The sequence below is a fragment of the Miniopterus schreibersii genome, assembly GCF_964146895.1.
Source record: "Miniopterus schreibersii genome assembly, chromosome: 8".
Taxonomy (NCBI): domain Eukaryota; kingdom Metazoa; phylum Chordata; class Mammalia; order Chiroptera; family Miniopteridae; genus Miniopterus; species Miniopterus schreibersii.
Genome location: NC_138109.1, coordinates 1,757,343 through 1,777,810, shown reverse-complemented (window position 1 = coordinate 1,777,810; position 20,468 = coordinate 1,757,343). Strand labels below are relative to the sequence as shown.

Below are 20,468 nucleotides of genomic sequence, written 5' to 3'. Positions count from 1 at the left end.
GCTCATTTACTTGCGAAGCACGTCCTGGCTGGTTCCTGGAGCAGCAGCCAGCCGTCTGCGGTCACAGGGAGGGGAGGGGGGTGTCCTTCAGCTTGTAAGGGCTCTGCGTCCTTTCCTGAGGTTTGTCCCAGGGCCCAGGAGCTGGGGGCCTGGGGTGTTAAAGGGCCAGGCTGGAGAGCACCTTGGAAAAGTCCCAAACACTAAGAAGTGGCCTGGCCCCTGGGCTGACAACAGCCAGTGCTCTGCCCAGGGCTGTGGAAAGGGGGACCCCCATGACCTGTTCTCAGGGAGGGAGAGGAGGGGTGAGGTGGTGTGGGGTGAAGGGGTTAGGCCCCCTCCTGTAAAAATAAAAATAAGTGGAGCCTCCCTAAAAACGGGAAACCTGCCTCGCACACCTTATGCCTCCAACCTCTGTGGTGTTAAAAACCGGGCAAACCCACCGGCAGGCTGGGCCTGAGCTCAGGGCAAATGCACCAGCGGGCTGGGCCTGAGCTCAGGGGCAAATGCACCAGCGGGCTGGGCCTGAGCTCAGGGGCAAATGCACCAGCGGGCTGGGCCTGAGCTCAGGGGCAAATGCACCAGCGGGCTGGGCCTGAGCTCAGGGGCATATCCACCAGCGGGCTGGGCCTGAGCTCAGGGGCAAATGCACCACTGGACTGGGTGTGAGCTCAGGGCAAATGCACCAGCGGGCTGGGCCTGAGCTCAGGGGCAAATGCACCGGCGGGCTGGGCCTGAGCTCAGGGGCATATCCACCGGCGGGCTGGGCCTGAGCTCAGGGGCACAGAGCCGTCTGCAGAGGGGCCGGGAAAGCAGGTACCAGGACCCCCCGTTAGAACGGGGGCAGCGCCGGCTCGTCGGCGCCTGCAGAGCGGCCTCCGTCCTGCAGGGGGCCCTGTCCCCGGCCTGTCTCATAAACGCCCCGGCCGCGGTCGCTCCTCGGAGCGCGGTCCGCTCGCTGGTCCCCGCCCCTGCGCCCGGCCTTTCAGTTTCGGGCCAACAGCAGGAGGGACGCTGGCCAGCGACACGGGGTGGCAGCTGCAGCCGTTTCCCGCCCCCAGAGGCACAGGCAGGGGCCTGGGCTGGGCTCACTCCGCAGCCACGCCGGGGTCCTGCGCCAGGCCCCGGCGACACCCCGCCGCCCCGGAACCTCGCCTGCCAGCCGCGGGGGGTGCTGAGCCCGCCCCTGCCCAAGTCTCACCAGCAGGCGATGCCGAACCTCGCAGGGCGGCGGCGCTCAGGACGCAGGGGCCTGAGCGGCCGCCGGGGTCACTGCCCGCCCTCCTCCAGCCGCGGGACCCAGGGTCCCCGCGGGAGGTGCCCCTCACAAACATGGCGGCCGCAGCCGCCGAAGTGCCCCTCACAAACATGGCCGTCCGGGCCGGGCGCGGCCTGCGCCGACTTGGTTGGGTCACATGTCTGAGGATTCCGGGCTGTGATTGGCCAGCCCTCTGGTGACGTCAGACGCCACAGCGCGCGCCGAAGGCCGGCGGGTCGCAGCGGAGCTGTAAAGCGTTAGGCCGGTGCGAGGGGGCTCGGCGGCGGTGCTGGGGGCGGCAGTGCGCCTCTCACACTCATGAGGAGCCGGAAGGTGAGGGCGCCGGGGCCGGGCGGGAGCTGCGCTGGCCGAGGCGGGGGCTCCGGCCGCCGGTTGCCTGGGGAGTCGAGGGGGGACGCCTCGGGCCAGGGGGCGACCTCGGCCTGGGCCGAATCCTCCGTAAGCTCGAGCCACGACCCCTGGCGCGGGCTCCCAAGACCACGCCCCCGGGGACGAGACTCAGGTCACGCCTCCGGGCAGCGGGCTTCCGGACCACGCCCCAGGGGGAGGGGCTCCCAGACCACGCCTCCTGGCAGCGCGCTTCCGGACCACGCCCCAGGGGGAGGGGCTCCCAGACCACGCCTCCGGACGGTGTGCTTCCGGACCACGCCCCAGGGAGCCTCGCTTTCTGGCCTCGCCCTGGAAGGCAGGCTGGAGGTGGGGACTGCAGACCCCTTTCCCGGGAATGGGGCTCTCAGCCACGCCTCAAGGAAGCTGGGGTGCTCCGGGCCATGCTCCCAGGAAGGGGGCTCTCAGGCTACATCCCAGAATGGGGATGGGGGCTTCCTCTCCAGAACCGGTCTGGACCCCAGGCTTTTCTGGTGCTGCCAAGCTCGGGGTTCATATTTCCCTGTTGCCCCGGGGATCTCAGCTTGGCCCCAGCTACCTCATGTGCAGAGAACGGGGTGATGTGGAGCCCACCCCAGAGGGGGTGAGGATTGAAGGGCAGCTTTGCTGGGCGTTAGGACTCTCGATGGACAGGTTTTTTTCCCTTTGAGAACTTTGAATATATTGGAATATACCCGCTGCGGTGTGTGTGGCCGGCACGGTTTCTGCTGGTTGGGGGGCTTCCCTTGTAGGAAGTCATTTTCCTCCAGCTGCTTTCTCCATTTTTCTCCTTGTCTTTGACTTTCAGCATCTGTGCATTGATGTGTCGACGTGTCTGTGGGTCTCTTCACGCTCACCCTACTTGGAATTCAGTCCTTCTAGGTTTCTGGGTGTGTCAGTGGTGGTCTGTAGTAAATTTGGGGAGCTGCTGGCCACAATCTCTCTGACTCTCTCTGTTCCTCTGTGCCCTTTCCTCCTGGCCCTCCCATTAGTGATGCCCAACGTTTCTCTAAGACTCTCTTCCTTTCCTTCATTCTTTTTTCTCTCTGTTCTCAGGGTTGGGTATCTGTCAGTCTGTCTGCAAGTTCACTTATTCTTATTCTGCCAATTCATGTCTACTGTTGAGCCCCTCTAGTGAATAGTTTATTTTAGTCATGTTTTTCAACTACAGAACTTCCATTTGGTTCATTATTATAATTTTTATCTTTTATTGATATTTCCTATTTGGTGCAACATTACCAAATCTTTCTTCTTTAATCATGGTTTTTCTGACCCCTTTATATATACATATATGTAATCTTTATTGATTTCAGGGAGAGGGGGAGAGAGAGAGAAACATCAATGATGAGAGAGTCCTAATTGATCAGCTGCCTCCTACACAACCCTGACAGGGGATCGAGCACACAACCCAGGCATGTGCCCTGACCAGGAATCATACCATGATCTCCTAGATCCTAGGTTGATGCTCAGCCGCAGAGCCACGCCCGGCCAGGCTCTTACCTCGTTTTCACATGTTTATAATGGCTACTTTAAAGTCTTTTTTCTGACATATTCAAGATCTGGTCACTCACAGGCAGTGCTATCTGTTTTTATTCCAGTTTATGGGCCTGCTTTCTTGTTTCCTTGCATGCTGCATAATTTTTTGTTGAAACTGCACATTTTAGACAACATATTGTAACAGCTCTGGGTACTGATCTCCCAGCTTATTGTTGTTAGTATGCTGTTTATTTGTTTAGTGGCTTAGCGGATTATTCTATTAGAGTCTGTTTCTCCTCCCACAGGGCAGCACTGGGCATGCCCGGTCACCCTGGGATGACAGCGCTTCTAAGAGGGCTCCCTTCCTCTCTCTGACCACACTAGGCTGGTAAACTCCTCTATTGCTAGCTGATTGCTCAATTGTTTTCAGCTCTGGCCTGGGGCATAAATGGCTCCACAAACTAATCCAGTCCCATTCTGGCTTCTTCCAGGGAATAGTTTCTAAGGTCAGTGTCTGATAGTTGTTCTGGTCCCAGGAGGGCTCTTCCATAGTGTTGCTCCCTGGTCCTGCGAGGAGCTGCCTGCAATACCCCAGCTGCCTTTCCTCTCGGCCTCCACTGACACTTCACAGTTGCTGCAGAGTCAGTTCCTTTGGGAAGAGACTGAGAGCTCTCTGTTTGGATGCTGTCCCTCCCCCAGGCAAGATCTCTGAGCCAGGGCTCTGTGTAGCTGGGACAGTGACAGTGACACCCCTGCTCAAGGAGCTGAGCTCAGAGGAGGGGCAATGGTTGCAGCCTGGTGAGCCGCCCCTCCAGGAGCCCTGTAGGGATGGATGAGATGCCACTAGCAATTCCTAAACTAGATTCTTTCCTTTTTTGTCTCTTCTGAGCGTGTGGCCTTTCACCTGTCCCCTTGTGGATTCCCAGTTCCAGAGCATGTCATGAGGACAGCTTTCAAGCCTGTCACCCTCAGTGTCCCTTGATTTCCCCTTCTCTTTATCACTTAATGCCAGCATCTCCTAAGTGTCTATGGCATCCACTTTGGAACAGAAGGAGGAGTCGCAGGAAAAGCTGAACTCCAACAAGTCTGCAGCTCAGTTAGCAGTGGCATCCAAGGCTTGTTGCTCATCCTGACCCGTGGGCCGTGTTGTTTAACGTCAGGGAGGCTGAGTGAGGCGTGTACAAAACCTCAGACTGTTCCTAAATGAAACTATTTTAAGTTTTATCATTTTAATTAACTTACTTGTTATTAGGACTTTTTTTAGCATTCAAAGTAAAATGGAGGGGGACCAGTTTCTTACTGTTAAGGTTTATCAGGCAGGCATTAGTTGCTTTAAACTAATAAAATTAGAACCAATTCTACCGTAATTTGACGGAAAGAGTTATGGGGTTGGTGGGGCTTGTTTACCCAGAACTTGTCCACCACATGGGAGTTTGAGACCTTCTGAGGAAGGCTGTGCGCTGCTCATTCAGAAAGATTAACTTACAAAGGGAGGTTCCTAGAAACATATGTGATGGGGGACAAATCACCCCAAGTTTCCAAGACAGTGGGGAAAGAGGTCTTGCACCCTAAACCCAGAGTCCTTTCAGTTCCCACTCAGGCTGCAGGTGTCCTCCGTAAAGGAGATAAAATGGGGGGAGAGAACTTGAGGTTCTCTGCCAGGTTGGGAATCCCCCCTCTGCCCATGTTTCGGGAGCGCAGCGTCTGACAGCCTTGCCTCCGCCCAGCTCGCAGGGGGAGTTCGGTCTTCAGCGCGCCTGAGAGCCCGGAACTGCTCGGCCAGGTCGACCTCTGCGCAAGGAGTCGGGATCGCCCTGTCCACCAGGACGGTATGTCAGGTGAGCCTCTGACTGGAGACTCCGGGGCCTGGACTTGGGGGTCCGTGTCTGCACGGCGCTCATTCCAAGGTGTGCTGTGCTGTCGTGGGAACCAGAGCAGCAGGTGACAGTGCTGTGAGTGCCTTCAGATCCAGGGCTCTGCTCTCAGAGCATCTGTCCGCCAGTGGGTACGAGTCCCAGGCCCCGTCACCTTCAGTGCAGCCTTTTGAGGGATGGTGGCCTAGTGCCCTCCTGTCCATCCCTAAGGGCTTCGAGAGAAAGGCAGAGTGGGCTAGGGAGGGGACCCGTGTCCCTGTTCCGTGTGTGCAGCTGTGGCTGCTGAGCAGCCCTCACCCAGAGTTGCTGTGGGTTCTCCCGCCTTGTTGAGGCTGCGACTCGGTTTGACAGTGGCAGCCAGCAGTCTTGCTCCCGGTGTGCGGCTTGCTCAAGCCAGCTTGTGTCATGTGAGCGTTTGCCGAGCACTCACGTTCTGCAGAAATGAACGGAAACGGAGTCTGTAACCCGTCAACGCATGCCTGAGTTTGCCTCCGGAAATGCATAGCCCGGAGAAAACGGCTGTTGTGGAAACAGGGTTGGGGGTCGTCTAGGGTTTTATCAGTTGTCCCTTGGGTGGCAGGCAGTGCCCCAACCCTGACCCAAATGTAGGAGCTGGGCTTCATCTCCAGGGTTTAAGATGTGAGGGACATGAGCCTCGGGTGGGACTGTTGGTTGCCATCCGCTGCGTGACCCTGACATTTTTCCTCCACAGACCCCCCCATCACACAAAGCCACGGACAAGAGAACTTCCAAGAAGTTCAAGTGTGACAAAGGTCAGCTTGTGAAATCAGAATTACGGAAGCTGGTCCCTAAGAGTGAGAGTGCTGCCCTGCCCGGAGCGCCCCTGCAGGCCCCGTGTAGGGATGAGCCCCTGGAGGTGGCTGAGGACAGCCGGGTGCCCCCGCTCCCACCCCAGGGAGGGGAAGCCAGCCCTTCTGCTCCACGGGAGACCACAGGCCTTCCCTTCGGTCACGGCCGCATCGTGAGTGGCGCTTGCTCCGTGAGGACTGAAGATGGCCTATCTGGAGCCCTTCCCGGAGGAGAGTCAGACAGTGGCTCCACCGCGGGGGGCGGGTCCACGCTGGAGATGGAGCAGGTCCGGCCGCCGCTGCTGCAGATGGACAGCAGTGTCTTCCTGGATGACGACAGCAACCAGCCAATGCCCGTGAGCCGCTTCTTCGGCAACGTGGAGTTCATGCAGGTATGTCTGCGGCGCCCTCTCCCCTCCCCAGGGATTCCTCCGCAGACTGCTCTCCCGGTGGCTGCTCGTGGAAACTACCGCAGCGCAACAGCAGGTGCGCAGTCATGAGTTCAGCCAGGTGACAGATGGTTCCTCACTGCGCCCGCCCCCACCCTCGCCCCGCTCAGACTCCTGCACCATGAGTGTGGCTGCTGGGCCCTGTCCCCCCGCGGGCCCTCCACGTAGGTGGCTGTGGGCTGTGCACCTCCCGACTTCCCTGCAGGGTCCCTGGCGTCGTGTCTGGTTTGTGAGTAGCCGGCCCACACCTGCCGGGCTTGTTCATCTCCCTCTTTCCCTCCATGTGGACTTGTCCTCATGTGGAGCGCGGGGCTGCGACTCGGTCCCCCGCGGTCTGCAGACGGGCACCAAGCTGTGGCAGAGGGCTCCGACTAACGGTGGCCTGTTCTCCCCCAGGACCTCCCTCCAGCGTCCTCTTCGTGCCCTTCGGTGAGCAGGCGCGAGTTCAGGAAGATGCATTTCAGAGCCAAAGACGACGAGGAGGAAGAGGCAGACACGTAGGAGCGACGCACACGGCTCCCGTGTTTACTGCACCTGACGGCTTAGCAAGTTACGGGGCTTAATAAAATGCATCCTCAAGAGGACGTGACCTTAACCGAACTTCCTGTGGGGAGGCTACCCCATGGCCCGGGCCGTCCTCGGGGGCGAAGCCGTTGCTGCTGGCAGGAGGGGTCTTGTCTTCCGTCTGCACAGACAGGAGGGTGGCTCCACGCAGCCGAGGCCCGGGGTAAACATGTTTCTAGAGGAAACTCCACCCAGCTGTTTAGTTTTGATAACTGCACATGGTTCCGTTGTCAGAATTTGACACTTGTGATTGATCCGTGGCAGTTCTTAACTGTTTCTGTGGATGAAGCCACAGGGTACCTCGGAAATTTTGCAAGATACATATGGGGAAAAATAAAATGTTTTGAAAATACTTTTAAGAGGTCTTATGTCCCTAAAACTGGACTCCTTCCTAAAATGTTTGGGAGCAAATCCCGCCCTACCTCCTGCCAGGGCAGCCTCTGCACCCAAACACCCGGTCGCAGCCCGAGGCGAGCCCCAGGCTGCCCACCTGAGGGAAGACCCTCCTCCTGTGTGAGGGGTGGGCCTGGGACGCAAGTGGGAGGTGCTATCTTGTGGTTTATAAGATCACCCTGGTTTCCCGCTCACAGCTGTGCGAACCCCTGGAGTTCCCTAAGTGTGGAGTGTCCTGTTAATGAGGTGACTGGGACCCCGGGGTGGGGCTGGTTGCCAGAACCAGCCTCGCGGTTAGATTGGACACCCAGTCCCACGCCTGGACCTCGGGAGAGGGGCAGGGCTGTAGGTTGCATCCATGGCCAATGGCCAAGGACTTAGCCAGTCCAGACGCTGTGAAGCCCCAGTAAAACCTCGGAGGACAGCACAGGGCCTTGTTCTTTTTGGAAATCTTCCTTCCGGGTTAGTGAGCACGTGGAAAAGGGGGGGAGCCTGAGGAGCCAGACAGGGCACAAAGCTCCAGGCCCGATGCCGCCTACCTTGCCCTGTGCATCTCTTCCATTGAGCCCAGTCTAACCTTTTACGACAAACCAGTAACATGTCTCTGTGGAGGCCGGCCGGCCGCTCCGCGCGGGGCCTGGGCGGAGGCTGCAGGTCCCTGCCCGCACTGCCCGACCCGACCCTCCACACGCAACTGGCTCAGTCCAAGGTATTCCTGTAAACACTGTGGGGAGAGGTACTATTTGGGATCAGTTTAAAAAAAGTCACTGATCCCTTACTGAAAAAGATGGACATGAGGACAATGAGTGCAAACTTTCTTGATGCGTCTGTATGAAAAACTTTATTGCTCTTCCTGACTACAGTACATGTGAAAATTCAAGTGTTAAAATGTAAAAAATACATTTAAAAAAATTATGAAATAAATGCTCATTTCAAAAACTTCAAGTGTTGCTCGGTACCCAAGGGAGACTGACCCCAGGACACCCCCCCCAATGCCGAAACCCAGAAATGCTCAGGTCCCCGATATAAAATGGTGAAGGACAGTGCGTGCAGTCGGCCTTCCGCGTCCGAGGTTCCAGGCCGCGACAGGAAGCCCAGATACAGGGCCAGCTGTACCGTAAAACGCGTGATTTAGAAAGTCCCCTGTAATCGTCACACCCACCCTGTCCCAGGATCACTGCTGTTCACAGATGTGCTGTGTGACATGCTAGTGGCCTTTTATAAACAGCAGGTTGCACGCTGCAGGGTTGGGCCAATTTCATTGGTTGAACAAGGTGCCAGGGTAGCCACCCCCTCCTGACAAGCCAGGGGAGGGCCCCCTTGTGCCATTACACACGGCACAGCAGTGAACATCCTTGTGGGCTCCTTACAAAGGAGTGTGGACATTTCACCCCAAGAGGGTCACGACTCGGGCATTTGGCAGCATCTAGAGGAGGCTGGGGAGTGGAGGCCCAGCAGGGTTGGCAGGAAAACTGTCCCTCAGGCGGGGAGTCCAGCTTTGGCCATGAGGCTGGGTAGCATAGGGACTGTGCCACCCAAGCACAGAGAGCAGGCGAAATCCGAGGGCACGGGTCCCTGACCCCGCCAACCTGACACCAGGTCCCGACATCCACCGGTGCATCAAACGTCCTCGCCCCAGGCTCTAGGGCCCAGGAAACAGACTCGGGAATGTGCTGAGATCAGAAAGCTGTAGGGAGGCTTTGTAGAAGTTTTGTTCAGAAGCTATTGCAGTGGGTTAAAACAGAGCACCTGTTAAGATCCTGCGCGTCACCAGACCTGGTGCGGCGTGGGGACCGTGTGCCAGGTCACGGGCGCTTGCGAGCAGCCCGCTGCCTCCTGGGCCTCGCCTGGGACCGATACACCCTGCGTGGGTCACAGCTGAGCCTGTGGGTCGTCTTCTTGTGGCAGGCGACGTGCACCAGCTTGAGGTTCTCGGAGGTAAAGAGCAGGCCGTAGAAGTACTCCCAGTTCACCTGTCTCCCGGCCTGCCCCTCGACTGCCTCCACCAGGGTGGGGATGACCGTGCGTTTCTTCTCTATTCTGCAAAGTGAGGTGACAGATGGTCATTTCCCAGTGCCACCCCCCCACGCTATAGGCCTGTCAAACCATAGACACGGTTAGCGTGCAGTTTCTGCTCAGGTGCAGCTAAAACGTAGACCAGCGTGTGGCTGCTTACAGGAAAAGACAAGCAGAAAACTTAAGATTTCAAAAGAAACCACCCTCAGCCACGTCCCAGGAGCTGGGTGGTGACGGCAGGAGAACGGCTCAGGCGCTGGCACGGGACGGGCACTCGGGGACATTCTTGCACAGACTGGACCCAGCACATCACCGAGCGCGGCCTTGCCTGCTGGACAAGGCCTGATGTGGGCAACTTTGTTTGTGTCTCTCTGAAACTGGATGGTGCCTATTTTTTTTAAACACTGAAAAGTACACAGAAAAAAATGGGAGTTGACCTTAGTCCATTGCAGTCGCCACCAACCTGGCTCACTTGCTTCCACGCTTTGTGTATGTGTAGATTCACCAAAAAAAATGATGTGATCATACTGAACATGTTTTCAAGTAGAACCTGACAAAGCTAAAGTCACCTCTGACGACCACGGCACCTCGTTTCCCTCCTCTGTCTGATGTCTGTCCTGGTCCTGACCTCAGACTCATCCGTGTGCATGCCTGTGTCCGCTTCAAGCAGTTACCACGCTGCTCTGCACACACAGTGCGAAGGCCACTAACCCCACAAGCCTGCGAACTGGGTGGACACGTGGCAGGGGGCCTACAAGCGAGAAATTCAGTTGTTTCAGGACCACTGAGCCCGGGCGCCCAGCAGAAACAAGGGCAGAGAGCCACCCTGCAGGGGCACTGCTGCAGACGAGCCGGGGCACGGGGCACAGGGCACGGGCACAGAACGCACGGGTGAGGTGGCCCGAGGCCCCCCCACTCCCAACGGCACCTGCAAAGGTCAGGATCTGAACCAGCACAGCGGTTCCCAGGGACAGGGAGTACTTTCAAGACAGCTGGTTCCGAAAGTGAGCTGGCAGTTTCAGGGGCCCTTGGAGATCTGTCGTCATGAAGCAGGCGCGAGGAACATGTCTCGGAACATCAAAAACGTGCCGTTTCTGCCCTGTGTAGGCTGAACTGGTACGGATATAGAAACGAGACTTGCTCATCCCGGTCGAGGCAGGACGCGCTCACCGCGAGGTACCCTGTGCTGGCCGCTTACTGGGCCCCCGAGAGGCCAGGCCCGAGGAAGACGACTCCTTCTGCAGCCTTGGGAGGCAGGCCTGCTGAGTACAGACCCCGTGCACGGAACAGGGCAGGCAGGCGAGAGGGGGACAGGCAAGGTCACAGGGATGCGGACGGGACCTGGGCAGCTCCTGACAGCCCCGTGCTGAATGACAGACACGCGGCCACACGGTCCGCAGCAGGAGCACAGCGCACAGCCAGCCGGCAGCCCTGTCCACGCGGACGCCAGGTGCGCCTCTGGGTCCAGGACCCGTGAGCTCAGCACGTGAAGCGTGAGCCCGCAGGCGAGCCGGGGGCGCACGGGGCGGGCCTGGGCGTGGTGCTGAGACAGGCCCCCTGACTGTGGACTCACACGTGGTCCAGGTTCCAGGTGCTGAAGAGGACACGGCTCTCCCTGCTCCCGTAGGGGTTGATGGAGTGTTTGGACGCACAGCTGGCCATGTCGAAAGGGCCCTGGGCAGAGAGGAAAAGTGCGCAGAAGTGAGCCTCTCACCTGCGGGCCTGGGGTCAGCTTAGCAGGGCCGGGAGCTCGCCGCAGCCCCAGGTTACAGCAGCACTCGAGGCTGGACCACACCTGACATACCACGGCAGTGAAGGCCGGGCAGGTAGTGGGAAAGAGCCCTACCTGTCCTGACAAAGGTCACCAGCTCTGACCCCCAGCCTCATGGCCCTGCCCCAGTGGTGCTCAGTGACTCACTCAGTCGTCTGCGAGGAGCCACCTCCAGCTGACACCACTTACCAGGGAGCTGGACTTAACTACTGCCCGAAACGTCACAGCAGCCATGAACCCTGGTGTCCCTGAGCACCCTGCCACACGAAAGCTGACCCAGGACCCAGGAGACAATGCTTGCTGTCCAGAAACTCCTGGTGTCCCTTCTGGGACCAGCCCACTGAAAGGAGCGTCGTGGCCCCTGATGCCCAGGCAAGGGCTCTGCGCGGGTGACTTCACCCATGTCAGCGGGAGGTGCCCAGCCAGCAGGAATGCCACCCAGAAACCTGTCAGACATGCCGGTTCTCAGGCCACGAAGACTCAGACAAAGCTCCGGGCGGGCGGGCGCAGCAGCCTTTCAACAGCCCCAGGGTCCAAGGCCTGCTGGCCGCCCTCCCCTCGCAGTGAGTGGGAACTGACCCCAGAGCCCCAGGCAGCATCCTCTCCACCTCCACCGGAGGACAGGCTCAGCACCCACCTGGGTAGCTAGCCCCAGGGCAGAGGACACGCAGCTCACCTGGCAGGAGAACCAGCCTTCGGGCGTGCAGAGCCGGCCGCCGGCCTTCGCGCCCCTGTCGAAGTAGCTGCCGTTGTATCGCGCAGCCCTGAGCTTCTGGCCCATGGCATCCAAGATGCACACGTACGCCTCCCGAGCCTGCGCACCCACCATGGAGGAGTGCGAGCTCGCCTGGAGGACACCAAGGACATCGTGAGGGCCGGTGCTCCCAGCCCACGTGAGGTCATGACCCTCAGGAGCCCGAGTTCAGGCCCTGGCTGTCCCACCCTGGAAGCTTCTCTGCAGATGGAGCTTTGGTAACAGGTGGCCAAGCAACAAACCCAAGCTCCGGACACCCGGCCCCGACTCCCCAGCACTGGCTGCTGCTGCCCAGGAAGAGACCGAGGAAGAGGGCAGGCGGGGAGCAGCCACCGCCCGCCCATCATGCCTACCTCTCTCAGGTAGCTCCGGATCCTGCTCTCGCAGCTGAATCTCAGGTAGCTGGACTTGTCCCTAAACCGGGACTCTAGACCTGCAGGACGAAGCCAGAGAAGGCCCTGCAGCCCATGTTGTCCTGGGTCGGGGGGCCGGGAGGCGGAGGGGCCCTGCAGTCCATGGGGTGCAGGTGTGGGGCGGGGCTTCATCTGAGAAATATTCTGCCGGGCCGGGCACACCATCCCTGGTTACTGCCCATCTCAGGGACTCTTCGGTCCCCCAGGGGGGTCTCAGGCGCCACCCAGGGGCTCCCGCCTGGTGCCACCTTTTCAAGACAGCTGCAGTCTCTCAGGGTCACCTCCGACTGGCTTCACAGGCCAATCCAAAAGGTGGAGGCCACCCAGGAGCCCATGGACGTGGGCCACCTACACAGGGGAATATTATTCAGACCTACTAAGCATGGAGGGACCTTGAGGACGTCAGGCTCAGTGAAATCAGCCAGACACAGAAGGACAAACACTATGGTTCCACTTCTGTGAGGCCCCTGGAGGAGTCAGGCCCATCGAGAGAAAGCAAAGGGTGGGGGCCAGGGTCTGGGGGAGGGAGGCAGTTAGTGTTTAATGGGGACAGAGGTTCTGTTTGGGAAGATGGAACATTCTAGAGCTGACAGTGGTGACGGCTGCACTGCAATGGGAATGTGCCTGACCCTGAGCTGTGCCCTTGGCAACGTTAGGAGGGTGAGGTGTGTGTAACCAGTGCTTCACCACAGTCCTGGGCTGCTTGGAGTCCAGCCCACCATGAGCAGAGAAGCGAGGCAAGCCCCTGGTCTGCGGGGCCCCTACTTTGGGGAGCCCATTTGGGAACTGAAATAGAGTCTGGCCTTGCCTGGGGTGTCTGGCTCTGGGGCGCCCTCCCACCAGGCCCCGACTCCAGAGGCACCTTCGAACCAGGGCGGGTCCTCGGCCCTAGTCTCGGCCGTGATGTTCTCGCTGATGGTGTTGAGGAGGTCGGCCAGGAGCCTCTGCCGCAGCGGGGCCTGCTCGTCAGAGAGCAGCTGCCGGGCGGCCTGGATGATGCCCACGTGCGGTTTGTGGAACACGCTGAGGAAGCGGCTGATGTCACTCACATCTGCCACCAGAGGGGGACACACAGAAAAGCCATTAGTCCTCGGGCACCACCTGGGAGACACAGGCTGCCGGCCTCCGGCTGCCGTGAGAAAGGGCTCCCCACATCTACCCTCCTCACCCGGGAAGCTGCCAACCTCAGCTGACAGAGGGGAACATCTTCGGGACCTATAGCTGGGTGAAAACCTCTCAGAGTTCACCCCAAAAGCAGACCCGTAAAAGGAAGTCATGGAAAAATTGGCCTTCACCAAAATTTAAAATTCTGGCTCCAACAAAAGACCCTTCCTCTTCGTAAGCAAATGAGACAGCGACCGTGGTAAGTGGCATGTGACTGTATACAGGTGCCAAAGGATCACAAGAAAAGAGGGTCAACCCAGCGGTGTGGCTCAGCAGTTGAGCGTCAACCGAGGAACCAAGAGGTCACTGGTCCGATTCCAGGTCAGGGCACATGCCCAGGTCGCAGGCTGGATCCCCAGTAGGGGGCGAGCAGGAGGCAGCCAATCCATGTTTCTCATCAACGTTTCTCTAATCCTCTCTCTAAAAATCAATTATAGAAGTCAGTGTCTTTAGCCCTCGGGTAAATACGAATTACGACACAACATGAAGGCACAGCGCGACCGTCAGGACGGCTGAAATAGCAAACAGCACAGCCAGCAGCCGTGGGCACGTGGCCCGGGGCAGCCGGCAGCCACCAGCCACCGCCGGCTGGTTTCTTGGCTTTTTTTTGTTCTTTAACAATTGTATTGAGATTTAATTTCCACGCCCTGCCAATTCTCCCATATACAGTGTACAGCTCAGTGGATTTTAGTTATTCACAGAGCTGTGCTACCATCCCCCCCCTTTCCCTCAGCACCCCAGGGCCCTGCCAGCCTCCCCGCCACTCTCCAAGGGCCCCACCACTTACAGCCCTGCCAGGCCTGGCCCTCGGTGAGCAGCAGGAGCTCCGAGTTGTCGGGGACGCTCGGGAAGTAATCTGCAGTCAGCTCCGTGCCGTCTTCATAGAGGCACAGGCGGGAGCCGGCCACGGGCACCTGGGGGAGCGGAGAGAGGGCAGGACGCTTATTTATGGGGCTCGGGCGGGCCCACCTCATCATAGCAGTGTGAGCTCTTTCCACGTGCAGCTCTCAGAAAGGTTTTAAAGAATCACGCTCCACACGGCGTCGGCACTACAGCGTGCGTCTAGGGGATCAGCGTGTCCGAACAAGGGCACCTGCCGCAGGCTGTTACAAAGCACGAGTCACGTAAAGGTACACACAGTGGTCACCGCTCTGCAGGATGCACCACACAGACCCTTTCTAACTGCTGCTTGAGGGTCCTTAATATCCAAACCTGTTTCCAAAAATGACGCACGCCTGCTGCCACTGAACCAGTAAATGCACCACCTGACAGGGTCAGGACCCACTGGCTCGGAGCCCTCGTTTCCCGGGCGCTGATTAGTTTGGGAGAACATCACCCTGAAAATGACGCGTGGCCTCTGTCCAGACGTGTAGCCAGCACGCAGCACCGCTCGTTAGCAGAGATTTGGCTCCCTGTTGCTCCACACAGGTCAGTTTTATGAGTTTTTAGGATGACTCCTGCCCCAGCCCTGCCTCACGTGTATACACCCCAGTGCTGGTCCAGGCCCAGCCACGGAAACAAATTCAGTGGGAGTCAGAATGGTGGCCGAATGAACGACTGCGTTCGTGCCCCAGGGCCCTCAGAGGCCTCGGAGCCCAGCCTCGCCCTTTTACACAAGGGGAAACTGAGTCCCAGAGAGGCCAGTGGCTGTGTCCTAACTCGCAGGGAGTTAGCAGAGATGCACTGGAGGCAGGGTCCCTGAATCAAGCCAGAGCGGCGGTGCCCCTTCTGGTCAGGAGCGGGAAGGTGTGGTCCTGTCCCCTCCACAAGCCCCCTGCGCTCTGCTCTGCTGAGGAGCGAGTTCCTGACTCCGGGTCTCAAGGGACTAATGGTGACAAGATGGTTTTACCCTGGGGCCCCATCACCGTCTCCCACACACATGAACCCTGGACAGCAGCACCTCCGATTCTCCCAAGTTCCTCCCAAGCCGGTCAGCACCTGAGCAGGAGCTGAGACTCGGGGAGCACCGGGCACCCCCAAGTTCCGAGGGCCCCAATCCCATCCACTCTGCAGCACCTCGTGTGCCCTCCGAGGCTCTGCTAACAGGCTCGTGTCCCTGAAATGAACGCGTTCCCCCTGATTCATGGGGTTTTGTCCTGGACCTAGTGACAGCCCACGTGGGGAGCCCAGATGGTGCGCCCCCGTGTCCACCCAGGTCCTGCTCGGTTCTTGGCCTCAGCCTCAGGACACATGTGGACAGTCCCCGCCTCACGGGGCACCTGTCAGGGCTTGGGACACACTGGGCTCCGCCAGTACTGACGGTGACAAGTGACAGACTGTCCCATCCCATCCAGGGCCTCTGGGCGCCCGCGGGGGACCAGCAGGTGGAGGCCCCGAACCCCCGTCGCACCGCCCCCGAAAGGGCTGGCACCCCACCCCATGACCCTTGACACCTCGATCCCCGCCCCGCAGCACCTGGAAGGGCAGGCCCCTGACCTCCGCCCCGCGCCGCACCTGGAAGGGCAGGCATCTGACCCCCGCCCCCCGCCGCACCTGGAAGGGCAGGAACCCGACCCCGTGACCCCGGACACCCCGCCCCGCCGCACCTGGAAGTGCAGGCACCCCTTCCGCAGCACCTCCTGGCAGCTCCTCCCCGCTACCCCAAACTTCCGCTGGCTGTGCAATGCCCGCAGCTTGAACGCCTTGGGCCTCCGGGGCACAGACATCCTCGGGGCCTCGGGGCCCGCAGGCAGCACCAGCCCGGCCGGCTGCTCGGGCGCGTCTGCACCGGGGCTGCTGGGCGCCTCCAGGTGGACTTCCGCCCGCGCCGCCCCGGGAAACTACACTTCCCAGAAGGCCCGGGAAGGGGGCGTGGCCGCCCTGCCTGTGCGCATGTGCCAGACCCCGGGAAACTCCGTTACCCAGAAGGCCTGGGAAAGCTGAGACGCGGTCCGGTCTTTTGCGCAGCCGCAGTGCAACGGGGCGGGGTCGCGCAGGCGCGCAGTCGGGAAGGCCCGGCCGGCCGGGTCTGGTTGTCATGACAGCGGCGGCCGCAGCCCCGGCGCTCAGCGAAGGCGGCCGGGGCTGCTCCTCCGCCGCCACGGCCGCGGTGACTCGGGAGTGCGGGCGGGCCCGGGGCGAGGGGCGCGGCGCTGCCTGAGCGCTGCCTGAGCGCAGCCGGAGGCGCGGAGGGCCCAGGGGGCGTGCAGGCTCCGAGGGCCGGCGGCCTTCCGTCCTGACAGGTACCGGGCCGGCGGGGGGCCGGGCGCGGGGCCGGGCGCCGACTCGGGCTGCCGGGCCGGGGTGCGGCGGGCGGGCCGGGCCGGGTGCAGGGCGCCCACTGCTGGCGGGGCGGGCGCGGGCCCGGGGTGGCGCTGCCGCGCGCGGTGTCCCGGCCCCTGAGCTCCCCTGCGCGCCCCTGCGGGCCCCTGCGGGCCCCTGCGCGCGGTTCCTCGGTTGAACGTGGGACTCTGCGTCCTGGTGTCGCGGCCTCGCGGTGCGGGACGGGCGGCTGTCGCGGGCCCGGAACCGCGGCCTGGCTGCACCGAGTCGGGGCGCGGCTGTGCCCCGGGCAGGCTCCGTTCGCCTCCCGCTCCTTCCCTAGTCATTCCGCCGCCTCGGTCCCCCACTTTCCCCGAGGGGCTCTCAGCGCCTCCGATCCCTGGACCAAAGACCACTTGGTTGTGTAACATTTACGGTTTCTTGAAAAGTGGAAACAAGTTTTCTCTCCCGGTCTTGTAGCAACAGGTTCGGAGCTTGCTACAATGTTTCCATCTCACGTAGAGACGTCAGTAGCCCTGATGCACATGAAAGGCTGACGTGAGGGAAGGAACCCCCGCCACCCTTTCCCGGAGGGCCCAGCCCCAGGAGCGAGGGAGCCTTGGGGACATGTGCCGTGTGGCGCTGGCTCCGGGTGACCGTCGTCCTGCACTAGGGCGGTGGGCGTCCCACCGTCTCAAAATGTAACTATTTTTACAGAGCATCCTAATAGTAGCATCCTTCAGCCACACCCCAATATCTCATGTAACCCTTGAAGGTTTACCCGAGGGGGGACCCCAGGGTACGAGGTGGGAGGGGGTGACCAAAGGGAGTCCTTTTCAGAGACCCAAGCGAGGTTGCCTCTCCTGTGCCCGGGTGTCTCCCCTCCGGCTCCTGAGTGCCAGTGCCTTGTTTAAGATGTATTGAGGCAGCGTGGTATCCTGGGCACATCCTCCATGTGGGTTTACAAGGTCCTGCTTTTTAAGTCTTAGCACCTCAGCGGCAGGTCTTAGAACCCGACTGCCTGACAGCTGAGGACACATCCTGCCTGCATGGCTTATAAGCTGGGCGACCCTGTTCATTAATAAATCATGACATAAAAAAGGCACCCAACCCGTATGTACGTAAATGTCTCCTAGGAGGCAGTCACCCGCCCAGGCGCCGCGTGTCGGCCTCTGTACCTGCTGTTTGTCTGTAGTTCTCCCCCGTCTCTGATCATACACTTTCCTTTAGCAGTTATTGTGCTGTTGATTATAAAGCCCCCTTCCCCCCTTATTTTTGTAAAACGTACAGACATACTGGTAGTTTCTTAATAGATTTTTTAAAAAAACATCAAAAACTTTGTATTTATATCTTACCCCAAAACGTTATTTTTGCCATAACAAAGAACTACAAACTGGGTGACTTAAAACAATTTATTCTGGAGACTAGAAGTCCGAAATCAAAGTGTGGGCAGGGCCGAGGTCCCTCTAAAGTCTCTGGGGAGGGTCTTCCCTGGCTCTTCCACCTTCCAGTGCTTTCTGGCAATCGCTGGTGCTCCTTGGATTGTGGACACCTTGTCCCATGGCCTTCTCTCTGTCTGTGTGTCTATCTCTTCTTATAAGGACACCTGTCATTTCAGAGCAGGGCCACCCCACTCCAGCATGACCTCATTTCAACTTTCATTACATCTACAGACACCCTATTTCTAAATAAGAGCACGTGCACAGGGGACTTTGACTTTTGCGGGGGGGAATACAGTTCAACCCACGACACTTGTCAGACTTTTTGGACATGTATTTGGGAAAAGCCGAATTGAATGATACCTGAAGTAGAATTAGAGGCTCCTATAAAAATTGCTTAACAAAAAACCAGGCCCTTTCAAAGTAATGGAAACGTTTTGAACACATTGTGAATTACTTTGTGCCTCAGCAAGGCTTGAACCAGCAGTTTCAGTGAGACAACACTATTATAACACGTTATTAAAGTGCTTCCTGCTCCTGTCAACAGCCCCGTGCACAGAATGCCCCACAAGATCGGATTCGTCGTGGTCAGCTCGTCTGGGCACGAAGACGGCTTCAGCGCCCGAGAACTAATGATCCACGCCCCGACCATCAGCGGGTGGAGGTCACCAAGGTGGGCTGCGCGAGGGGCCTCGGGCTGGGGGCGGCACGGGCTCGAGGCGCAGGTGGGCTCCTTTCGTCTCATTTTGACCTAACTCAGACTTCAGAGCCGCAGGGCTGTCGGTCGCTGCCTGGTGTACCGGATGCGTTTTCTTCCTTCTGCTTGTTTTTCAAGAAAATTTGTTGGAACCTTTTCCCCCTAATAACATTAACCCCATGCTCGCTTAAGAAACGTGCAAACGGAAAAGAGAAGGAAGACAGTGCCCCCCCCCAGGTATTGAAGTGTTTCACGCCTGCCGCCAGGGCTCACGCCACCGGGGCGCACGCCGTCGCCTGAGTTCTGTGCCGAGGTTTGGGGGTGCAGGCTTCTTAGTTTCGAGGCTGTGCTCCTGGAGTAAGGTTTTGCGCCTGACCACTTTCATAGAACACCAAGCTTTAACCAAGAAAGCCTTCAGATGTGTCCCGAATATTTCTACACCTTTATAAAAGTGTTCATTGCTTGAGTAGTGTGATACTAGTTAGTATTTTCCTGAACATTGGAGTCTTTTCCTGAGAGGTCTTCATTGTTCAGCAGAGGTAGAGTCGTGGCTGTTGAGTAGCCTGAGTGTCTGGTCAGGCCCCGTGCGCTGTCAGCATCGGTCAGGCCCCTGCGGCTGCTGTCACCGGCCCTGCCACCCCCTCAGTGTCCCTGCTCCCAGGACTTGTCCAGTCTTAGTAGAAGGCCCTGTTTACTCCCAACTCACGCACATGTAACATGTATCAGTCGTATTCCGTCGTACACCTGTGACTCAACTTCATTCACTTTTACTGCTGACAAATTGAACGTAGATCCCATTTAAAATGAAAATATATTTTCCTTTTGGCGTTTTTGAGGGAACCCAACAAACCTGGCTCCCGTTCCTGCCCCGTGCTCTGGAACAACTGAGAAATGGAACAAGAGTAGGACAGATGGGGACACAATAGCCCCTTTATGGCTGATGAGGCTCATACTGGGGAGCGAGGGCTTTATCTACAGGCAAGTAGGCATTGCAGGACCAAGCCAGCCAGGGCCTCTCGCCTGCAGGCCAGGCCAGCCTCCCCAGGATACCCGCTGGGGGAGCCACTGGAAGTTCCCCAGGCTCCAATCCCCGAGTCCAGGGCTGGGGTCACAGTGCCATGCAGATCACTTCACCCCCACCCCACATTTCCCTTCTGCAGGGGTGGGGGTGATTTGTATCGCACTTGTTCAGTGTTTGTGTGGGTTAAAGGTGCGTATACGGACCAGGCACCCTCTTTGGTGCCTTGTATAAGAATGACTGATATGGTTCTTCTGTGCCCTGACGGGGTAGTATATTCCTTTCAGGCATAGCCCATCCTCGTTTTAGTACTGAGCTCTCAGGCTACACCACAGCAGGGAGACGTGTGCCCGAGTCACCACGCAGATTCACGCTGGGTTTGGCTGGGGGTTCTGACTGCAGCACAGAGTGGGGGTGGGGCTCAGGTCCTGCCTGGGCGCAGGGGAGTTCCCGCGGTGTCCAGCTACCACCCAGGACCTTGAGAGTCTGAAATCCTCAGAGGGCCAGATGCTTCTCTGAGACAGCAGGAGGTCTACACCAGCAGTCAGGCCCTTAGGGCATGAAGTTTTTAGTATCCAATTTGTATTCAGAAAGCAACCTAGAGCTGTCCGTTTATCTCGAGAAGGTAGATGCGCGCTGGCCTCGCGTTAGATGTCGGTTTCATTTTACTGTCAGCTGGAAGGATGTCTCTGACTCATCTATAAACTCTACAACCTATATTTTAATAGCTACATCATAGACTCTTTTTATTATTTTTTAAAATATGTTTTTATTGATTTTTAGAGAGA

General features: G+C 58.7%; 3 protein-coding genes across 8 annotated transcripts in view; 2 read left to right on the top strand and 1 right to left on the bottom strand.

Moving 5' to 3' along the window:
- Positions 1 to 976: 976 nt before the first annotated feature.
- LOC308560315 (UPF0688 protein C1orf174) lies at positions 977 to 7,167 on the top strand. 2 transcript variants are annotated; one of them, XM_081144225.1, is made up of 4 exons: positions 977 to 1,588; positions 4,846 to 4,956; positions 5,705 to 6,193; positions 6,647 to 7,167. In XM_081144225.1, exons 1-4 carry the CDS (start codon positions 1,574 to 1,576, stop codon positions 6,749 to 6,751), a joined length of 720 nt encoding a protein of 239 aa, XP_081000351.1. In that variant the 5' UTR covers positions 977 to 1,573; the 3' UTR covers positions 6,752 to 7,167. The 2 variants fall into 2 exon arrangements, with proteins under 2 accessions (XP_081000351.1, XP_081000352.1); XM_081144226.1 differs by having other exon boundaries at positions 999 to 1,588; positions 4,846 to 4,947.
- Positions 7,168 to 8,027: 860 nt separating this feature from the next.
- DFFB (DNA fragmentation factor subunit beta) lies at positions 8,028 to 16,097 on the bottom strand. Of its 3 annotated transcripts, XR_013999322.1 has the most exons (8): positions 15,872 to 16,088; positions 14,113 to 14,239; positions 13,024 to 13,212; positions 12,102 to 12,181; positions 11,671 to 11,841; positions 10,797 to 10,897; positions 10,152 to 10,336; positions 9,883 to 9,974 (listed from the first exon to the last, which is right to left on the bottom strand). XR_013999322.1 is itself a non-coding variant. In XM_081144223.1 (7 exons), exons 1-7 carry the CDS (start codon positions 15,989 to 15,991, stop codon positions 9,013 to 9,015), a joined length of 1,023 nt encoding a protein of 340 aa, XP_081000349.1. In that variant the 5' UTR covers positions 15,992 to 16,097; the 3' UTR covers positions 8,028 to 9,012. The 3 variants fall into 3 exon arrangements, 2 of the variants coding, with proteins under 2 accessions (XP_081000349.1, XP_081000350.1); XM_081144223.1 differs by lacking the exons at positions 9,883 to 9,974; positions 10,152 to 10,336 and adding an exon at positions 8,028 to 9,247 and having other exon boundaries at positions 15,872 to 16,097; XM_081144224.1 differs by having other exon boundaries at positions 9,883 to 10,336.
- A 277-nt stretch (positions 16,098 to 16,374) lies between these two features.
- CEP104 (centrosomal protein 104) overlaps positions 16,375 to 20,468 on the top strand; it is a 30,042-nt gene continuing 25,948 nt past the window's right edge. For 2 of the 3 annotated variants that reach the window (XM_081143971.1, XM_081143972.1), the window contains exons 1-2: positions 17,065 to 17,227; positions 18,513 to 18,638. In XM_081143971.1, coding sequence (XP_081000097.1) covers positions 17,154 to 17,227; positions 18,513 to 18,638 — 200 coding nt within the window. In that variant the 5' untranslated portion in view covers positions 17,065 to 17,153. Of the gene's footprint in view, positions 16,508 to 17,064; positions 17,228 to 18,512; positions 18,639 to 20,468 lie in introns of those variants that run through there. The other variant, XM_081143973.1, reaches the window with a different exon arrangement.

Bases quoted from the DNA above. Each gene is read 5' to 3' on its own strand.
- LOC308560315 (XM_081144225.1), top strand. The intron at 4,957-5,704 runs GTGAGCCTCTGA...TTTCCTCCACAG, and splicing joins CCACCAGGACGGTATGTCAG to ACCCCCCCATCACACAAAGC. The intron at 6,194-6,646 runs GTATGTCTGCGG...GTTCTCCCCCAG, and splicing joins GCAACGTGGAGTTCATGCAG to GACCTCCCTCCAGCGTCCTC.
- DFFB (XM_081144223.1), bottom strand. From the start codon at position 15,991: ATGTCTGTGCCCCGGAGGCCCAAGGCGTTCAAGCTGCGGGCATTGCAC. The intron at 14,240-15,871 runs GTGCGGCGGGGC...CCGCTCCCCCAG, and splicing joins AGGGGTGCCTGCACTTCCAG to GTGCCCGTGGCCGGCTCCCG. The intron at 11,842-12,101 runs GTAGGCATGATG...GGTGTCCTCCAG, and splicing joins TCCGGAGCTACCTGAGAGAG to GCGAGCTCGCACTCCTCCAT.